The sequence below is a fragment of the Muntiacus reevesi genome, chromosome 3 (assembly GCF_963930625.1).
Source record: "Muntiacus reevesi chromosome 3, mMunRee1.1, whole genome shotgun sequence".
NCBI lineage: Eukaryota > Metazoa > Chordata > Mammalia > Artiodactyla > Cervidae > Muntiacus > Muntiacus reevesi.
In genome coordinates, this window is record NC_089251.1 from 255,933,259 (window position 1) to 255,955,402 (window position 22,144).

The 22,144-nt window shown below is 40.8% G+C and overlaps 1 protein-coding gene across 1 annotated transcript in view; it reads right to left on the bottom strand.

Annotated features, from left to right (window-relative positions):
- The window catches only part of FRZB (frizzled related protein), a 33,180-nt gene extending 20,908 nt beyond the window's left edge, over positions 1 to 12,272 (bottom strand). The window contains exons 1-2 of the mRNA XM_065931889.1: positions 11,137 to 12,272; positions 3,575 to 3,622 (exon numbers count right to left, since the gene is read on the bottom strand). Of these exons, the coding sequence (XP_065787961.1) occupies positions 3,575 to 3,622; positions 11,137 to 11,614 (526 nt within the window). The 5' untranslated portion in view covers positions 11,615 to 12,272. The remainder of the gene's footprint in view (positions 1 to 3,574; positions 3,623 to 11,136) is intronic.
- Positions 12,273 to 22,144: the final 9,872 nt, after the last annotated feature.

Below are 22,144 nucleotides of genomic sequence, written 5' to 3' on the forward strand. Positions count from 1 at the left end.
CGGAGAACCTTCCTTTCCGACGGGACACCGCGTGGTGTGGAGACTGGGGCGAGCCCCGCGGCTCTGTCCTCACCACCGGCCCTGATATACAAGGAGTCACAGGAAGTACGTCACAGGGCGGGATAAATAAAGCCCCGGCTTTCTGGCCAAAGAACCAAAAGGGGGAGCCCCCCAAAAGTGAAGGGTACTGAGGCAGTTATGGAGAGGGAGGAGCTTGGGAAATGATCCCATGGAAATACTAATGAACTGCTGGGCTCACTCCTGGGCATGTGTGACTCTGACACTAAAAAGTATACAATCAATCGACTTTGAAAACTGGACTATGGTATAAATCACTGCCCTCATCTCACGCTGGTCACTAAATGGCACACACATGGGACAGACCTGAAAGCCACCACAAATGCCTTCGGAAACCAACCTTCAGAAGACTAGTCAGAATTTGCAGCCTAAATCAAGTTAGGTTGACTGCTGCTAGAACAAAAAAATATCATCACTCTCCATATGATCTTAAAGACCCAAAGTCTTCGGACATAATATTCAAAATATCCAGGATATAAGAAAAAACTATTCTGCATATGAAGAACCAGGAAAATCTCAGGTTGTATGGGAAAAGAAAAATCAGATGACACAAATGATGAAATTATCCAACAATGACTTTAGGCAGTTTTCTAAAAATTCTCCAAAAAGTAAATGGTGAACACCCTTGAAATGAAGCAGATGATAGAAAGACTCAAAGAAACTCAAGATATAATAAAGAATAAAAAAAATAGTCAAGAGAAAAATCTTAATTTTAAAAATTATAACTGAAAATTGAAAATACATTGGATGAGTTCAACAGCAGAATGGAGATAACAAGGAAGAAGTCAATAAACCTGAAGGAATACAAACAGAAATTATCCAATCTAAAGAAGACTGGAGGAAAATGAACAGAGCCTCTGGAACCTATGGGAAATACCAAAAGATCTAAAATTCATATAACCATATACTCACAAGTAGAAGAGAATGTGTTATAAAAGTAAATATTTGAAAAAATAACTGCTGAAAGTTCCCCAAATTTGAGAAAAAGCATAAACTTATAGATACAAGAAGTTAGGTTAACCCTGAATAGTATAAACCCAAAGAAATCAATGTCTAAATATACTGTAATCAAACTGCTAAAAACTAAAGACAAAGAAAAAATTATTGAAAGCAGCGAGAGAAATCTGATGCATTACTTACAGGAGAACAATGATTTCAATGACAACCAATTTCCCATGAGAAACACTGAGGACAGAAATAAATGAAATAGTATAAATGAATTCTATATCCAGTGAAAATATCCTTCAGGAATGAATATGAGATAAAGACATTTTTATATGAAAGCAACTGATAGAATTGGCTGCCAGCAGCCAAGTATAAAGGAAGTTCTTCAGACACAAGGAAAATGATACCAGAAGGAAGCCTAGAACATCAGGAAAGAAGGTGGAACAATAGAAATTATAAACATCTGTATAAATACAGTAGGCCATTTTTCTCCTCTTGAGCTATTTAGACATATTTAATGTTTGAAACAGACACTAATGGTTGAAAGAGAAAACATAACATTGTCTTATGGAAGGATACATATATATATATCACACAGACACATACATGGATGTGTCTGTGTGTGTATACACACGCGTTCACAAGGGTGAGGGAGAAAGAGGGAGAGATACATTTCAATAACCCAAGAGAAAGCTAGCAAATAGGAAACAGGAATGAAAAAGAGAGGGAGCAAACATAAAACAAATTTTAAAAAGGTGCTAAATGCAAACATATTAATAATTACAACAGATGTAAATAATCTAAACATACTAATCAAAAGACAAAGATTGACAGAATGGATAGAAAACCAACACCAACCTAAAAACCAATTATATTATGTCTAGAGGAAATTTATTTAAAAGATAATGATACAGATATGTTAGAAGAAAAAGAATAGAAAAAGATACACCTTGCAAACACTGACCAAAAGAAAACAGGAGTAGCTATATTAACATAAAACAAAATAGACTTAAAAAGAGAAAAATTACCAACGATAAAGAGGAACATTACATCACTGGGTCAATTCACCAGTAAGACATAAAAATATTAAATGTATACACACCAAATAGTATCACATTTGACTTCATGGAATAAAACTGACAGACTGAAAAGAGAAATAGAAAAATCTACAATATGTGGAAACTTAAACACTTCTCTCAGAGTGATCAATAGATGCAGTAGACAAAAAACTAACAAGAATCAATTCATCTACTTGACATTTAAAGAACATTCCATCCAACAGTGCCAGAATACATATTTCCCAAGGACACATGAAACATTCACCAAGACAGATCATATCCTGGGTCATATGATAAATCTTAACAAATAAAAAAAACTAAAATCATACAAATTATATTCTTTGACCATAAGGGAATTTAGAATAAAAATTAATAACATAAGAGGAACAGAAAAAACCTCCAAACAGCACCAAATTTAACAACACAGTCCTAAATAATGCATAAGTCACAGAGGTAGTCTAAATGGAAATTATAAAACATTTTGAACTGAAGAAAAATCAAAACAAAACCTTTCAAAATTAGTGAAATGCAACTAGAGTCATTCTTAGATGCAGAGCAACTGGAACTCTTAAGTATTGCTAGTGTAACAGTGAACACTCATTTGGAAACAGTTTGGCAGTTTTTTTTATAAAGTTCAACATACCCTTACCATTTAACCCAATAATTTACCCTAAATGAAAAATGAAAACTTATACTTACACAAAAACCTATACACAAATGTTTATAATAGCTCTATCTATGATTGCCAAAAACTAGAAACAACCCAAATATCCTTTAAGACATAAATGGACAAGGAAATGGTAATGCATCCAAGTAAGAAAACATTTAGCAGCAAAATGGAATGGACTACTGATACATGCAAAAACTTAGATAAATCTCAGACATTTTGTTGTGTGAAAGAGGCCAGTGTCCAAAAGTTACATACTGTATCATTCCATGCACGCTACAATCTCAAAAAGACAAAAGCATAGCAATGAAAAACAGATTAGTGATCGCCAGAGGTTAAGGGTGGGAGAAGCTTGTAATCATAAAGGAATAGGATGAGCTGAACTGAGTTTTTTGTTTGTTTTGAGGTTATGGAACTGTTCTGTATCCTGATTGTGTTGGTGGTTACACAAATTCAAATATGTGTTAAAATTCAAAGAACTGTATATGGAAATAAAAGATCAAATTTTATCATTAATTTAAAACAAAATTAATACAAACAAAGGAACATTTTTATAAGTTTCCATTTAATATGTAAGGCACTAGACAGTCCATGGAATTCTCTGGGCCAGAATACTGGAGTGGGTATCCTTTCCCTTCTCCAGCAGATCTTCCCAACCCAGGAATAGAACCAGGGTCTCCTGCATCGCAGGCGGATTCTTTACCAACTGAGCTATCGGGGAAGCCCATGCAGGGCACAAACTCCCCCAAATAAGATTTCAGCATCTAGGTAACATCAAGACTAGTCTGACCACAAGTGAAAACCAGAAAGATAGTGGTATACTCACCACTGCTTGCTCCTCTACAGTTTCCATTACTAGAATCCATAGGAAAATCTGAAAGGAGATGATAGAGTACAGTAAGTCATAACATTCATTATTATTTCAAGAATTCTCACATTGAAATCTAATTCAGTCACAAGCTGATTTGGATAAGAACCCAGGTGCCTCAAGGAAATGGATTCTTATTTGCGTCATGAGGTTGACACTATCATTTGTAAGTCAAATAAGGACAAGATGCATTCCTTCATGTGATTTTCATGTGACTGAAAGTTGATATACTCTTTTGAATCCTCATCAGCTATGGATACATTTCTGGATTTAATAAAAAAGTTTTTGAGTTTCATGAAAATTTCCAACAGTAAAGCATATACTAGGTACTCACCCAACACTTTTCGTGATGGCGACAATAACTAAATATACCTTTTCAATAATAGATGTATCACACTTTGCTGGCATACATTTTAATTCTTAGTGCTTAAGGAAAACACGCAGAAACCATTTCTGTGCTCCCAGTTAAGTGCACACCAAACAGGTGTTTAGCAGAAAGGAAGTCTACCATCAAGGGACTCAATTGCACTCAAGCCAGTGCAATTAATAGACATAATAATAATTGGAAATTGCCACTGACTCTTTTTAAGATCCTCAAATCCCAGAAAATGGTAACATGGTTAATGCTAATGAAAATGGTGATTATGTTAAGTTCTTCTTTGTTCTAGTTAAGAAAGCAGCCTCTAATGAATAATACTGACTGCCCCAACAAAGCATCATGCTGTACATAATTATATGTTCTTACTGACACTTCAGCTCAGTACACTTACACCAGCATTTTACATTTGCATTAATACTTTATGTTAAATGAGTTTAATGCCTCTGTTTATCCTAACAGAAAATAATGCTCTTCCTCTGTCCTTTTACTTCATAGGTCATATCATAAATAAGTGAAACAAGAAGGTATAACACCATTTTAGAACAATAACACTCAAAACTACAATTAATGGATTACTTTCCCAGGCTTAGTAATCATCAACTGGTATTTTAAAATCTATATCCTAGGGAGTTTCCTGGTGACCTAGTGGTTAGGATTCTGGGCTTTCATTCCCGTGGACAGGGTTCAACCGCTGGTGGGAGAACTGATATCCTGCAAGCTGTGCAGTGTGGTCGAAAACGAAAAAGAAAAAATATGAAAAGGACATCCCTGGTGGTCCAGTGGTTGAGAGTCCACCTGCCAATGCAGAGGACAAGGGTTCAATCCCTGGTCCAGAAAGATTCCACACCCTGTGGGGCTACTAAGCCTGTGCACCCATGCTCAAGAGTCCACGCGCCGCACCTGCTGGGCTGGTGCACCTACAGCCCATGTTCCAAAATAAAAGAAACCACTGCAATGACAGGCCCACGCACCGCAACGAGAGAGTAGCCTCCCTGGACACAACTAGAGAAAGCCCACGTGCAGCAACAGAGACCCAGTACAGCCAAAAGTTAAAAATAAATAAAAAATAAGAAAAAAGCTGTAGCCTAGGAAAATATGCACAAGAATTATACAAAGATGATCTCTCTCTAAATTAAAAAAGTATACTGACCCACATTTAAAGTAATTGTTTAATGTCAACAGGTTGAAATAAAACTGAAAAAATTCTTCTCTTGGAAAATGAAAACCCCTTTAAAGCAGGGAGTTTGGTTTTCTTCTTTTATTCTTATTCATAGGAAAATGTTTCTACACTTTTTTAAAGTGCTTAGACATCAGCTGTTAGAATTATGAGAGAAAACCAAAGTTTTCTGATTATAAATAATCCCAAAAAAGCCTGTTTTCAGAAAGTTAAACTTAGGAATGCTAACAAATTATCCTAAATTAAAATAGTGGGCATTACTAGCAGGTTTTAATGCCCCAAGGATTTGAAGTAGGTGTCATAGAGGTTTCCAGAAGAAGAGTTCTAAGAAGGAGTTGGGAAAAGAAGAGAGGGTCTTCCAAATAGAAAATGGCACATGCCAGAGTCTGGGGTGAGAAACCAAAGCCCTCATGGGGTGGAGGGACCTACAAGCCTTCCAGCAGAGCTAACGGAGTAGGGTAAGTAGGCAGAAAGGAAACCAGAGGGGCAAGAAGGCATGAGATCATGAAGGCTAGCGGCACACACCAGAAGATTTTAAACGACAGCTTTGTATTTCAGAATGATCACCCTACTGGAACATGGAGGGGCCAAACTGGAGGTCAGCAAGCCAATTATTATTCTAGCTCCACAATCCATGGAAGAAATGGTGAGGTCCGAGCAAAGAAAGCAGCATTAGAGAAGAAGGGGAGGGAACTGTATTCAGAGTTGACCTAAAGCACCTGATACCGACTGAATGTGGGGGATAAAGAAAAGGCGGAAGCAAGGCTGCCTTCAGACCTGGAATATGGGTGGGTGTGCCCCTTAACAATATAGAAAATACTAGGAGAGAACAGACCTGTGAAGGTAAGGACATGAGGAGTTCACTCTGGGGCCTGCAGAGACCGAGGCACTCAGGAATAGACAGGAGAGAACAGAACGTATGTTCTCTCCTGTCTCGGAAGTGCAGAGAAGTACTTATCTCTCATCCCTTGGAATTCATTGTCCAGAGCGGCCTTCTATTCTCTAAAGCCATATATAAATCAAAATACAATGAAAAAAAGGTGCTACTGTAACTGAAATCTGATGGTCAAAGTGAAAGTCGCTCAGTTGTGTCCGCCTCTTTGCAACCTCACGGACTATACAATCCATGGAATTATCCAGGTCGAAATACTGGAGTGGGTAGGCTTTCCCTTTTCTAGGGGATCTTCCCAACCCAGGGATTGAACTCAGGTCTCCCACATTGCAGGCAGATTCTTTACCAGCTGAGCCACAAGGGAAGCCCAAGAATACTGGAGTGGGTAGCCTATCCCTTCTCCAGGGGATCTTCCTGACCCAGGAATCGAACCAGGGTCTCCTGCTTCGCAGGCAGATTCTTTACCAACTGAGCTATCATGAAAGCCCTTCTGATGGTCAAAAGACACCGATTCTCTGTACAGTTAACGTCACCTGTTTCTTCATAAGAGAGCAAGTATAACTTAGAACAGGTCCTGGTTTGAAACTTCTAATAATAGTTTTATGGACTTGGTTCACTTAGCTTCTCTATGGGCCTCAGCTTCCCTCTCTGCAGATAGGAGTAATAGTACCTACCATGTAGTTATTACGAAAATTAAAGAAATTAATATGCATCACCCACGTAGAACAGCACATGCCAAATACTAAGCGTTGTTAGTTCTTATTCTAACGGTGGCCAGTAATGACTCCTGGTCTGAGAATGATATCTTCCCAATCACACTGCTGTTGTTTCACCCTTTTTCATTCACTTCATATCGCTATTTCTTTTGCTCTTCACAGTCTCTATGTTAATGCCGCAAGACTTGCTCAAGGTATAACTTTTTTTTTTTTGGCTGCAACATGCAGCTCCCTGACCAGGGATCGAACCCACGCCCTCTGCAGTGGAAGCACATAGTCTTAACCACTGGACCATCAGAGAAGTCCCTCAAAGTATAACATTAATGGCAAATCTGGGATTCCAACCAAGGGCCAAAACTCTAAAACTGGTTTTCTTTAAACTGAAGACATACAGCCAATTTTTAATCATTCAAAACTCTCTATCTGTATGGTGCTAATTGGTCTCCTCTTTCCATACACCTAGTAGGAGGAGAAAGGACAAATATAACTTAGTCAATTTTGCTATGTGTAGCAAACAACTATTTAGAATTTTGTGGAAACAAGATAGAAAAGAATTCTTAATATACAATTTGGAGACTACCTAAGATCCCATTACCACTGATAACTGTGTTAGCTATAAACATAATTTAATATCATTGTGTTCTAAGGTACTCCTTCCTACTCCCATCCAGAGTGCCTTTCAAAATTTCACACAATGAAGTCTTACCCTAAAATTTCCATTTCTCCTTTTCATTCCATTTTCCTCCTCGTATCACACTAAATAATTCTCCCTTCTGGCTGTTTGGCCCCTCAAATATTTGTAGACCAGGGCTAAAGAAAAGGCTGCCTGTTCCCCAGAAAGTGGAGAAATGATTAAACAGCAGTGCATGCATGTGAAAGTTGGCGCAGCTCTGCCAGGCGAGAGAGGGCTGGGAGAAATGTGCTGCTCAAGAGCTGGGTGACAGCAAAAAGCAGCAATAACTGAGGAGCGATTATAAAGCCCTTGGCATGGTAACCCAGGGGGCAGCATAAACGGCTGTGAAATATCATACCATACATTTTCTTAAACACTCAATGTCTACATTTCTGAGATAAACTGTTTGTAATTAACAGACATCCGTCAAGCTCATTCTTTATTCCTATTGCTCCCAAAGGGATTTGTTCTTGAGCCCGAGGTCCAGGTCAATTTGTGTAAAATGAAATACTAAGTTTATATTCAGAAGAAATAAGATTGGCCTACCCAGTGAGTTCTCAATGTGAAGTTTGTTTCCCAGAGTTGAACTGACAAAAGCTCTAAGCTCTATCTGCATTTACCAACAGACTACGTTTGTCCAAATAAAACAAACAAAAAAATAAATTTTAATAGCAATGATAATAACGGTAAAATAGCAATAGCAACAGCAGCAATTTGTTGAGGACTAACTATGCATGAGACACTACAGATGCTGTTTAACTTCATCTTCACCATCTCCGTGGGATGTAGACAGTATGTCCCCATGTCACAGAATAGAAAACTCTGCATTGGAGGGGCTATACATCTGTCCTATAGAAATAGCTGATATGAGGCAGAGTCAAGATTCAACATCTGGTCTTCCCCACTCCATGCCCATACCCTCTATTCATCATACAATATTAAATATTTGACTATTAACTGGCTGAATGAATAAATTGAACTGAATTCACAGATAAAGCAGGTGTACATGCAGTCACAGGTCTACAATAAATACAAAATGTAGAAAAAGAATAAACTTAATGTGAATTTATTAGTAATCATCAAAAGAATATATTTTCTGTATAAAAATATACTTGTCCTTAATACTTCAAAACAAAAAGTAGACTGAAGCAATATTCCATTCAATAAAATTCTGCTTTGTAAAATGTCCTTGAACTTGTTGGTGGAGTCATAATATCCTACAAGGGAACAGATTTATGTAAATGGTAGGATTTGAAAATCCTCTTGACATTGAAGGTATGTAATAGGTGGTTCTATTTTATTCTGGGAGACCTCATTTTTATATTCTGCTAGGTTCTAGGCATAAGACATAGGAACTCTGTTTATACTTAGAGGAAGGAAAAAAAAAACAACCCTGCTTCATGAACTATCATATCCCACTGAAGCAAGGCGCATATTGCATCGTAAATTAAACTGGTCACATGTGGTAGTTCTTAAGTAATTCCAGGTGCCTGATAGTTTGACCTAGCATAGGGAATGTAATTTTCAGCAAGCTGCAGTCTTGGAAGCCAGGGGACCCTTCAGGCTAGAATCCACCACTCCCTTCCCTCCCCCCTCCCCTTCAGCTCCCTCCTGCCCCCACCGTCTCTGATTCACACTGAGGGATACGGTAAGGGGAAGGGAGAACATCACTAACAAACGGCTCCAACTGCCACCTACCCCTACTTTTTTTTCTAGCAAGGGCAACTGTCGGCAAAGCACATTATGGCCTTTTAAAGCAGCTTAGTAATCAGGTCCCAAGGACTGACAAATTGTTTCCATGCGTGTCTTATTTGAGTGCGTCAATGAGGCAATTGTTCTACATTTGGTCCAGACGATAGGTAACTCAGGGACACTTGAGGAAACTGCTTCCTATCCATACTGACCATGGCTTTTGAGAGCCACTAACCTTGCCAAACCTCTCTCAGTTGAGGTCCATCTCTAGGAGAGGTTTCAGAGCAGGAGGAGGAATGCGTTTCAGAGTGAACCGTGGCCACCGCATTCCTAGCCCTTGGCCTGAGAGGGGTGTCTGCATTTAACTGATCTAAGTGCCTGACAGACCAGGGCAGCTCTCTCCCGGCATCTGTACAGCCTGTAACATTAATGGGTATAAAAGCTCAAGTGCTTTTTTAGCCCAAAGATAAATAAGAAATACATTTTTTGTGATTATTTTAAACAATCAGTTGTTGGTTGATTATTAAAACCAAGACGACAATAGGTGTAGTCAAAGGTGATAAACTGAGGTGACCATCAAAAAACTCTGGAAATCTTCCTCTTCAGTTTGGTTTTGCAGCTATTTGTACAAGTACTTTTCCCCTCCCTAGTCCTCTGTGTTAAGTGGGCCACTGTGCACAGAAAGCATTTTTTCCAAATCAATTCCTTGACCAAGAACTGTTCACCTAGGAATGGACGAAGGACATGAGCTTAGGCTGAGCAAGTTGAGAGGCAAAAGAAAAAGTTAATGCCCAAGAAATGAATAGAGAAGGAGGTATAAAGTCATCACACCTATGGGCAGAGTTGATCTGGGGAGGGTGTGAAAGGGGGCCAGTCATAAAAGCTTGGGTTTATATTTAAAGTATATGAAGGGTGAAATTTTCCAGTTTTGGGTAATCGGTAGGAATGACATGGAGTTAGAATTAAATGGACCGTAATGAACTAGGTTTAGTTGGAGTCTTAAGAGTTATGACTGTCCTAATTAGACCAAACACTAGTGAGAAAACAACTCGTGATTGATTCCATTTAACACAGAACTGTAATAAAGTTTTACAGTAGGGAAAGATTGAAATGAATCTCTGGTTGATGCACACAGAGAAAGGTACTGAAGACAAATTATTTGCAAAGCATAAGAGTGGGATAAGGGGTGAGATTAAAAATAACATTACATGAGTGTATGATGATAACATGCCTTAAATATAACTCCTTTCATCCATATGTCATTTACAAAATGACTTGAAGGCATGTGGGAATGTGAAAAGAGCCCAGCAATTTCACTTCACCCAGCTCTGTGGCTGGAGCAAGTCTCAGAAGCTAATTAGCAGTGCATAGCAATGTTTCACAGCTATTTCAGTCTGGAATGGAAGAACAATTTATCTCATTGAAAGGAGAGGGAAATTTAAGGTGAAGGTAATTGCTCAAATTGGATGTTGAGCAAACGCATAGCACTAACGTCTGTGGGTTGGGGTAAGGTTACTGAAACTATCTTGGCATTTTTAATGATAAGAAGAAAACGGTGCTTCAGTCTTCTATTTTCACCATACAGTCTTTACAAGTAGCTAAACACGAGGGATACAGAAAACTGATGGCTGAGAACGCAAAAAAGTTCAGTGATTATAAACAAATTAAGGTAGGAAAAGAGCACCCCTATATGTGGTTACTAGGACATGTAAACAGTGGAAGTGAAGGGGCAGTGTTGAGCAGAAGTGTGATGGGAGTGGAATGAACTTGAGTGTTTTAGAAAGACAGATCGCCTATAAGAATAGAATAGGTTTAGAAGGGAGGTGAAAAGAGAGAAAAAAGGCACGGTGTTCGATAGAGGCGTAATTAACAGAGATGAAGCGAAGTGATTCGAATCCACAAAACCAGAGTAGAGGGGAGTAACAAGGACTCCGAGAAGCGAGCGGTTGGAAGCAGGGGCGAGGGGGCAGGCTGGGCAGCGTCGGACTCACCGGCTCCGTCGGCAGTGACGATGGCCTCCGGAGAGATGCATACGCCGCGGTCATAAACGGGCAGCTCCTCGCAGGCCAGGCTTTCCGGCCACGAGTGGCGGTACTTGATGAGGATGGGCTCGCAGCCCTGCCGGGCCCGCTCGCACACAGACTTGCAGGGCTTGATGGGCTCGTGCTGGAAGTCAATGGTGCAGATGGGCGCGTACATAGCACAGAGGAAGAAGAGCAGATCCGGGCTGCAGTGGGTGCCCAGCAGACCCTCGAACTGCTCGATGGCCAGGATGGCGTTGGCCTGGGTGCTGTGGTGCAGGTGGTTGGGCATCTTAGTCATGTTCCAGGGCAAGGACTTGCACAGGGGGATGCGGACGGGCTCACAGGCCGCCGCCCGAGCTCCGGGCGCGCGGAGCAGGCAGAGCGCAGCCAGGGCGAGCAGCCCGGCCGGCAGCGGCAGCATCCCGCCCCGGCTGCCGCAGACCATGATCTCGGCAGGATGGGACAGGGTGCAGCAGTGCGGAGAACGCCGAGAGGCCCGCTCCGCCGTCTCCTCCTCCCCCCCTGGAAGTGGACACAATGATATGAGAGCTTCTCCTCCCCCGGCAATCTCACAGCTTCCTTGGATCAAATTCCCCCAATGGGGTCCCAAAAGCTGCGCCGAGCGCCAGCCGCCGCCGCCCCTGCCGCTCCTGCCTCTCCGGCTGCTCTTTCCCGACGTCTAAGCCTTCTGGGGCCGCGGCATCTATTTAATTCCTCGCTCCCTCTGGCAGAAGCGTCCGACTTCGCAGATGAGACGAAAACAAGAGGAACCGAGGGAGGAATAAAAACAAAAGTAGAATTCAGCTAAGGTACTTGGAGCTCTGGGGAGTCACGTCCCCTGGATTACAAAAAGGTGCTAAAAGAAGCATTAAAGTCTCCCAAGTGAGGAGGAGGACGGGGGGTGGAGGAGGGGGGACGAGAGGGCAAAGACTCCTAAGGCAGGACTAGGGTGCAGGAAGAGTTTGCAAGTCTGATAGGCTGAGCAAAAAGACCCAGCTGCGGGTCTTTGGTGTGAGCTGCGGCTGCTGCAGCGACCGCCGCTGGCTGGAGGGGACCCGTCCGGGGAGCCGCGACGGGAGGTCTGCGCCTCGGTCCCGCGGCTCTTCGCTTTCCTGCCTCCGGGAGCGAGAGGCAGCCCCGCCCCCAGCGCCAGCTCCCCTTCCCGGGAAGGGGTCTGTGGTTTGGAGGCGGAGGAAGAAGCCAGCAAAAGCAGAGAGGATGCGATAACCCGAGACAGAGCGGACTTGAGACGACCCACACCGCAACCCCCTACCTCCCGCTCCAAAGGAGAGCCCCCAGCCTCTCACGGAAGAGCCCACCCCAGATCTCCACGAAGGAGTGCCCCCAGTTCCCTACTTGGGAACCCACCCGAGCCCCACGCTCCCTGGAGGTATTTTCTTTAAGCAACTTCGAGCCTCGCCTCTGTGATTATCGGCTCTGCAGGAAGACCTGAGGGGGAAGATTTAAGCAACGTCCCTTGAAAAATGTCCAAGGATCAGAAAACAGGGACCCCTGCAGCGATGATGGAGCCTTATCAATCTAGAACTCCTGGCTGCAGAGGTCTGCATTTTTAATAACTAGGTGGTAGCGGGGTGTGGGGGACCCGGGTAGGGGGATGTGGGGGTCTGGGCGGAAATCGCCTTTCATAAAAAGAGAAGAAACGCTGTACATAATTACTAATAGGCCACGAGAAGCAAGCAACAGGTCTTTTTTTCTTTTAATTTTTTCTTCTGCACTGCAGAATTAAAACTTTTGAGTTTTGCATTTTAAGCTTTAAAGTGAAAACTGCTTTAAAGTACTTGGGCTTCCCTCACCCACCCACCCCTGATTTTACTAAAATAAAATGGCACTTATTAACTCTTCTACCAATAAATTCACCTCACACTTGAGACAAACGTGTAGGAAAATTACACCACACTGGTAATGATAATGATGATAAGGATAACAATAAAATCCTTTCCATCCAAATGAGCTCAATCCAGAAAAGAAAATGGAAAACAGATCCCCTCCTGCTCTGCTCCTTCCACTAATGAGCTTCCTCCTTCCCTCCCTCTCCCCCTTCCTCCCTTTTCAGGGCATATTGTAAATGGAATGACCTGCAGAGGCCCTCCTACCCTGCCCTTTCAATGGGAAATCACTGAGCAAAAAGATTGCAGAATGTCAGAAAACACAGCCTTCATTGAGAAGAGAAGGAAACAAACCCTAAACCAAAACAGGAAGTCACCTTTGCTCTGCATCACTGAAACATTTGGAGGCTTTAATCCGGCCATTTCTCACAGTCAGTAATAAGCAGACAAAAGATGCTTCCACTTTAGAGAACCCAGTGAGATGGTTTCCATTCCCCAGTCTTGACATGACAGCACTTATAAAATGTCAGTGCTAACTTGAATTTATAGAATTTTATCTCTAAAATGACCATAAACAGCCATTTGGGACTGCAGTAAATTATTTCAGAAGGAAGTTTCTTCCACTTAGGAGGAGAAGAAGAAGAAAAAAAAAAAAGCACAGATGTTAGATAGGGAGCAAACTTTGCCTGGTCTAGGATTATTTTGTATCATTTAACAAAAGTAACCCCAAAATTATATAAATAAATTAGATTAAAAAAGATTTAGCAAGTAACATCTAGGGGAAGAAACAAAAGCAGTCAATATTAGAGCATTTGTGGGCTCTGTAAAGAAAATGAAGGTGGGATTGTCAATAGTTTAGAAGTGAGGAGTAGATACAATAGATTGTTTGATAAATATATTTTTCTATTCATCTTATATCTTAACAGCATGAGAAAAAGAATGAGCCAGTTGTTTTAACGGTTCTACAGTTATCTGAAATAAAGTGTTTTCCTTCTCTTGCACAAAAGTAAAATATCTCCTTTGTCTAACATGTACCCTCACAACATTTTTCTAATCCAAATTTGTCTTTGTCAAAATCTAAAATAAATTTCAGTGCTTCCCAGAAGCCTTTTTTAAATTTTTTTAAAATAGAGTTGATTTACAATGTTGTGTTCCTTTCTGCTATACAGCAGAGATTCATATATATGTATGTATTCTTTTTCCTATCCTTTTTCATTATGATTTGTCACAGGATATTGAATGTGGCTCCTTGTGCTATTCAGTAGGGCCTTGTTGTTTATACATTCTATATACAATAGTTTGCATCTGCTAATCCCAATCCATTCCTCCCCCAACTCCCGTTCCCTTGACAACTACAAGTCTGTTCTCTATGTTTTTGAGTCTGTTTTTGTTTTATAAGTAAATTCATTTGTGTCATATTTTAGGTTCTACATATAAGTGATATCATGTAGTATTTGTCTTTCTGATTTACTTCACTTAGCATGATAGTCTCTCAGTCCATCCTTGTTGCTGCAAATGGCAATATTTCAGGCAATATTGCATTATTTTTTATGGCTAAGTAGTATTCCATTATATATGAATATATATATAATATGTATATAAACACATCTTTTTAATTTATTCATCTGCCTGTGGACATTTAGGTTGCTTTCATGTCTTGGCTACTGTAAATAGTGCATGTATCTTTTTGAAGATCAGTTTTTAGTTGTTGCTGTTTTTAGCTTTTTTCTGGATTTTCTGGATTTAGTTTTTTCCCTCAAGAGTGGGATTGCTGGATCATATGGTGGTTCTATTTTTAGTTTTTTAAGTTACTTTCATACTGTTTTCCTAGTGCTTGCACCAACTTATGCTTTAACCAACAGTGCAGGAAGGTTCCTTTTTCTCCGCACCTTCTGCAGCATTTTTTATTTTCAGACTTCTTAATGATGGCCATTTTGACCTGTATGAGATGGTACCTAATAGTAGTTTTGATTTGCATTTCTCTAATAATTAGCAATGTTGAGCATCTTTTCATACACCTACTGGCCTTCAGAAGCTTTTTTGAGTACTCTGCCTGGTTCTGTTCATTTTTCTAGTTAGTTCCCCTTGAACATCATTTTTTTTTTTTTTTTTTTGCAAATTATTCTTTAGCACTTGCCAATTTATTGGTTCAAAAAATTTTCTTCATTATTCCATCTGGGTGTGCTCTGTCTTTCTAAATAGTAGGTATTTCTTTTTTAGAAGAGATTTCATCTTCTATTTCTTTTGAAATAGTCATTTAAGAAATGTTGGCTGATGGAACTTGGAATGCAGTATTTTAAATATTAACATATACATATCTTATAGAGAAGTACAATACAAACTGAGTAAATTACAATAGCCAAGTTTGAAAAGTAGGCTGTGGGAACATGAAAGAAACAAATGAGACATGGCATAATTTCCACTAGTGGATGACCTGATCCCCCCAAAACAGTGCCTTCAAATTGGCCCACACTAGAGCCAACTCATTGGAAAAGACCCTGATGCTGGAAAAGACTGAGGGTAGGAGGAGAAGGGGGTGACAGAGGATGAGGTGGTTGGATGGCATCATCGACTCAATGGACATGAGTTTGAGCAAATTCTGGGAGATAGTGAAGGACAGGGAGGCCTGGCGTGCTGCACTCCATGGGGTCACAAAGAGAAAATCAAAGGAAGGCTGAAACCTGGTGCCCCAGAGGAAATAAGTCTTAGATTCCATTTTACACTGTTTTATTTAACCAGCGTTTAACTGAGAGAACACTGTGTGTAAAACTGCTCCTGGGCTTGTACTTGAAAGACATCTTGAGGCATTTCTCCCTATCTGGTGAAGAAATCTCAAGGTAGATAATCTGTGGGCCACACAGAAGGGGCTGGAGAATTGTAACTTTTAAATGATATTTTGATGGGCATAGCTATAGGGATCTTTAACAACTCACATTTTAAAACTAAGGGTGAAAATCAAGAGTTTTATGCAGTGGATTTTATATTTGAGGAAGTCATTAAGATGGTAAATGCAACTTTTTGATACCAATACCTTGCTGAAAAAGATCTTATGAAAACCAGATTCCAGGACTTCGAAGGGCTCCCCAAGGCTCATCCAGGTGTCTCTTCCAGGGATGAGGGCACTTCAGAGTAACCTCGTGGCACCCGGCTCTCGCAGCCCCCTCGAACCGAGTTCAGCCTGTGGATCAATTCAGGGCTCGATAACTGCTTAGAAACTACATCCATACATAGTTACAGCCAATCAGTCCTCTTAAAATGCCTCTGGCACCACGGTAAGTGCCATTCCATTTAACTTCCTGACAAGGGTTCCTGTGGAGACATCAGAAAAAGATCTTGTTAGAGGTTATCACTGTGAAATAGTCATTTTTTGAAAATTTAAGTTTGACCAATTAAAACAATTTTTGCAATATCTTGTTTTGTCAATCATTTAAATTTTAACGTTATTTTCATCTGTTAAATACTCTTTAAACTTATCCCAGGAGCAGGCTGTAAGGCTGTCCACATCTGTCCTGCTAAGGAAATGTGCGGGGCTGACATGTGGAGTAACTAACAGACATTGAGCAGTCGGAAAGACTGCAGCTATTCATTCTGGATGAGCTGAGCAAGGGAACCCGGTGCCCGGGAGCAAGGGGACAAGTCTTTATTAAGCACTTACTACGAGTGAGGCAGGTAAACCACACCATGCTTTGCAGGAGATACAGGTTCCATAGATGAAGAAACTGAGGCTCAGAGCAAGGAAGGGATTTCCCAAAGCTTCCACAGCTGGCTAAGGGCCTGTCAGAAGCAGGACTTGAGTCCATGCTCTTCACGAATTCAACAATCCCGCTTCTTCCTGGGCAGAAAGGAGCTGGGAAATGGGAAAGACAGACAGGACTCTCTGTGAGCCTGGGTCTCTGTCTGAACCCAGCCATACTAGTTGTCAGCCTCCGGCTCTGCTGCCCAGGAATAGAATGCAAAGCCTTGAGCTCCAAACAGGGAGAACTTCCTGCTTTGTGGCCTCTACCTGAGCTATTCTGCAGACCTCGTAATTCCTTTTTGTGAAGATCTGACCTTTCCAGTCTCCAAGCAACCCAATAAACCCCCCCCCTCCCCCCCACCTGTTAGCTATATCAGCCTCGGGGCAGAGACTCTCAAACTGTAATGTAATCCCCTCCAGGGCTTCTGAACACACAGACTGCTGAGCCCCATTCAGAGTTTCTTACCTGGTAGTTCTGGGGTAAAGTTTGAGAATTTGCATTTCTAATGAGTTCCCAAGTGATGCCGATACTGCTGTCTAGGAACAGTGAATATCACTGTTTTTAATTAGGTATTAGCTCTGATTTACCTTTAGCAAACTTTACATGCTAAAGGGATTCCATGACTTTTATCTCCTGGTTGTCTTCTGTTACAAAGAATTTGAAACAAAATTTCAATAAAGCAGCCTAACAGCTAATGACACTCTGAAGAGAGGTAGGAAGGTAGAGAGGACTAGATACCTCAGTTAGTTATTCAAAGGCTGTCCTCAGAGCCCCAGTGAGGCCCAACAATGAAATCAGCAGGCATTCTGACCCCAATGTACTTTTCTAAAGGAAAATAGCACCACTCCACTCCGATTGCAACAAAAGAACAATAGATCCAGCCTCAAAGAAGCTCCAGAAGGAACCATAGTATCTCAGTAAATGAATGAAGCTCAGCCATATAACCCACCCACCTGTTCCTCCTCCTTCACTTCCCATCCCTTCCTATCTTAACTTGAAGAGAAAACTCAGAGATAAAATCATTTATGTAAAGTCATGAACTCAGTTACTAGTGGTTAAATGTGCCTGGCTCAATATTCTTTCTCTTTACACCATCCTCTTTTCTGTTGAAAGTGTGTGTGTTTTTCATTCATTTAACACCAAGTGCCTGTATAAAGTATATCCGTTTACACAATCCCTTAAAATCTTACAAACCTTCCAAACAGCTTAAAAGGATTTGGGAATCCAGAAGAGAAGGTATGGGACACTTCCTCCTCGCCCTCCCTGTGCCTACTGTCAGTTGAAACCCAAAAGATCCTGGATTTCTTTCCAATCTCCCTTCAACAAAATTTAACTGCAGATGATTTCCAGAATACCTTTTCTATCATTTTACTCTTGAATAGACATACATGTTCTGCTACATCTTTCATCTTGTTCTATCTGTGAGTGAGTGAGTGAGTGAAGTCGCTCAGTCGTGTCCGACTCTTTGTGACCCCATGGACTGTAGCCTACCAGGCTCCTCCCTCCACGGGATTCTCCAGGCAAGAGTACTGGAGTGGGTTGCCATTTCCTTCTCCAGTATTCTATCCATAGAAGATTTGAATTACTCCTCAGTTCTCTCCCTTACGGTCAGTGATGGAGAAGTCAAGTAGCACACACGTCATTGCAACCTTACTTATAAACAACTGGGCAACTGACTGTAACCATCAAGGCCACATTAGAAAATGGCATTAAAATGACCCCTGCAAGATTAGAAATCCTTCAAAAATAATCAATAAGAAGCAATAACCCAGGAATTCCTTCACAGTCCGGTGGTTAGGACTCCACACTTTCACTGCTGAGAGTACAGGTTCAGTTCCTGGTCAGATAATCCCGCTAGTCCTCTGTCATCTGTGATTTGTTAAATGTGAGCTGTACATATCATATTTAAGTTGGAAGATGACTCAGTCTCTTCCATAGTTATATAAATAATGAGAACATTATTCTGCCAGCTTGGCAACTATATCAATTACGAAAGCCAGAGAACTTAAAAAATATATATTTTTTTAGTTTTGAAGAATAAATGTTCATCAGAACTTCAGAAATAGGTGTTGAAAGATTTCTACAGATAAAGGGACAGAAAATCAGCCATTCTTTCCCTTGGCCTGATAAAGGTAAAAACCTGATGATCGATTCAGATCATCCAGATACTTTTAAGCTGAGACATTTTGTAAATCCTTCATCTCTCTTGATAGACATTCAGAGTTTGACTAGTTTTTACTCGTAATTGTCAAACAAAAACAAATTAATTCTTTAAATATTTTGTAAGAGTGAGAAATAGCGTCCCTTTTCTTAGATTTCCTTTCTTCTCAATTTTGAAACTAAAACCATTTAAATTTGTAAGCTTTGAATGAAAACAAATTCTAGGGGTTTAAGAGGATCTTGTAGTAGAGTGCCCACTGGAGTCTATTTATACTGTTTTATAAACAACATAAATGTTCTAATGTTTTTGACTATGATGATAGTGATGGTGATTAACACAATGACAGCATAGCTATCAAGGTCTAGAATATTGTGTCTAATTGGACCAAAGTAAACAGGATACAGAGGAAACAATGAAACTTCTTTTTGGCAGTGGTGAGGAGGTAGAATATAATCTCTGAAGTTTAAAAGAATACTGTTATCCTGGAAAATGTCATTCATCCATTCATTCATTGAACACGTATTGCTGCCTTCTAAGTGCTGGTTTTAAGCTGTGGAGATGACACAATAAGCTTGGGCCATCATAAAACATACAGTGTTATAAGTTTTCTCTGCAAAATGGAAAGAACTGTATAATGGTTGGTCCTATATCATAACTGAGGAAAGACTAATTTAAAACATGATGTTATAGCAAAGAAGATTTACACTAGATCTGAAGGATATTCTAGGTTGAGGTTGATAAAGTGCTGAAATTGGTCCCTTAGTGTAGAAAGAGAGAACAGCTTTGTCTTCCAGGGGTTTAGATGACACCACCTTATAAGCTGGGCTGAATGAAGCACAAGCTGGAATCAATTGCCGGTAGAAATATCAATAACCTCAGATAGGCAGATGACACCACCCTTATGGCAGAAAGTGAAGAGGAACTAAAAAGCCTCTTGATGAAAGTGAAAGAGGAGAGTGAAAAAGTTGGCTTAAAGCTCAACATTCAGAAGACTAAGATCATGGCATCTGGTCCCATCACTTCATGGCAAATAGATGGGGAAACAGTGTCAGACTTTATTTTGGGGGGGCTCCAAAATCACTGCAGATGGTGATTGCAGCCATGAAATTAAAAGACGTTTACTGCTTGGAAGGAAAGTTATGACCAACCTAAGTAGCGTATTAAAAAGCAGAGACATTATTTTGCCAACAACAGTCTGTCTAGTCAAGGGTATGGTTTTTCCAGTGGTCATGTATGGATGTGAGAGTTGGACTGTGAAGAAAGCTGAGCACCAAAGAATTGATGCTTTTGAACTGTGGTGTTGGAGAAGACTCTTGAGAGTCCCTTGGACTGCAGGGAGATCCAACCAATCCATCCTAAAGGAGATCAGTCCTGGGTGCTCACTGGAAGGACTGATGCTGAAACTGAAACTCCAATACTCTGGCCACCTCTTGCGAAGAGTTGATTCATTGGAAAGACTCTGATGCTGGAAAGATTGAGGGCAGGAGGAGAAGGGGATGACAGAGGATGAGATGTTTGGATGGCATCACTGACTCAATGGACATGGGTTTGAGTAAACTCCGGGAGTTGGTGATGGACAGGGAGGCCTGGCATGCTGCGATTCATGGGGTCACAAAGAGTCAGACACGACTGAGCGACTGAACTGACTGACTGACTGACCTTATAAGCACAACCACAAACATCACTGTTTTCTTCAGATGGGCCCCAAACTTGAAGAGGAAGGAGGAGGCCTGGGAGGTGATGCTTTAATAGAAATGGCAGGTGGAAAATAAGTTAAGTTGGCATTTTTTATAGTACCTGTAAACTTCTCGTGAAAAACTACTTACATTTCCCTAACATATTTTCTGCTTGGTACATGATCATGGGTGACCTCGGCCTGCAATGGCTTGGAGCGGTGCTTGGGTTCCCAGTCAAAGACTGAAGCTGAGTGGTGTTGGTGAGGGCACCAGATCCTAGCCCCTAGACCAGTGGTCCATGACAAGGGCTCTGGCCCTTTGGCTTTGCAGAAAAGAATTCCCATAAGATGGAAAGTACTGAAACAAGTATTTATTAAGAGGAAAAAGAGTACAATATGTGTGGATAGACAGGCAGACTCAGAGGGAGAGTCCCCAAGTTCCACCCTCGTGGAAGTCTGAATTACTTTTACGAGGTATTTCTTCCAAGTTTCCTTTAGACAATCATTTTGATTTGCCTGTTTTATAGTCCATAGTTGCTACATCTCAGGGTCTTCCCATGTATGCGCACACAACTCTTAGTCAACATCGACTTTACTGAAAAGGTTTATGGGTAGAACATCCCTGACATCAACCCCCTTTGGCCTCCAAGGAGCCTTTCTGTGCATGTGTGGTCGGGAAGGTCTCCCGACTTGGAGAATGAGAAATACATGGTCTAGGCAGGGCCCAGCCTCCTCTCTTAATTGTCCTGCTATTCTTGTCTTCTAGTTTCAGTCCACAGGGAATATCTAATCACTTTATCCTGGAGGGGGCGGGGCATCTACCTCCCACCTCAGTATGTATTTATTTAGTCACTTTTTATATAATAAGAGCCTAAGTGTGTACATTTGAAATAATTCTTGGTTATGTAGGTAACATGTTTCATTTTACCAAATTACAGGTCCCTGTTGTCTTCCCTTCTTTTCCGACATCATTCATGGATATTCTTTTTGCAGAAGATTGCATTTCCTCTTCTTGGTATAAAAAATTTTAACTAGAAGTATCTGTCAGACCATAATTGCCAGGGTGGTACACGCCTCAGGGGACTCTGTCACGCAGCACCACGTCAGTCACTCAGTGGGAGCTGCTTAGTGTTAAAAATATCATTTATGGTGAAAGGTTAGGTGGGGAACTTTGCATGCTTTACATCTGCTACGCATTTTGTTTGAGAGCTCATTTTTTCTCTGAAGAATGTGGTCAAGCCAACAACAGGCTAAGATTTTCCCTAAAGTATTTAAGAAGAACCAAAGAAAACCATAAAATTGTAACACTTGATTTATAGTAAGACTATGACTAAGGCAATCAAAAAACTACTTTACATAGAAAAGTTCAATCACATTTAGAAAGAGAGAAGTATCCAAATAGACAGTCAGTCCATTGTTTCTATCTAGCTACTGCTGCCTCCAGGGAAATACAATTTGTAGGTTTTCTTTATGAATGAACTTATTCTACATTTTAGGATGTAGGTATTCACACATTCCATGTTTTCAACTTCAGTACAAATTTACATTTTCTTTC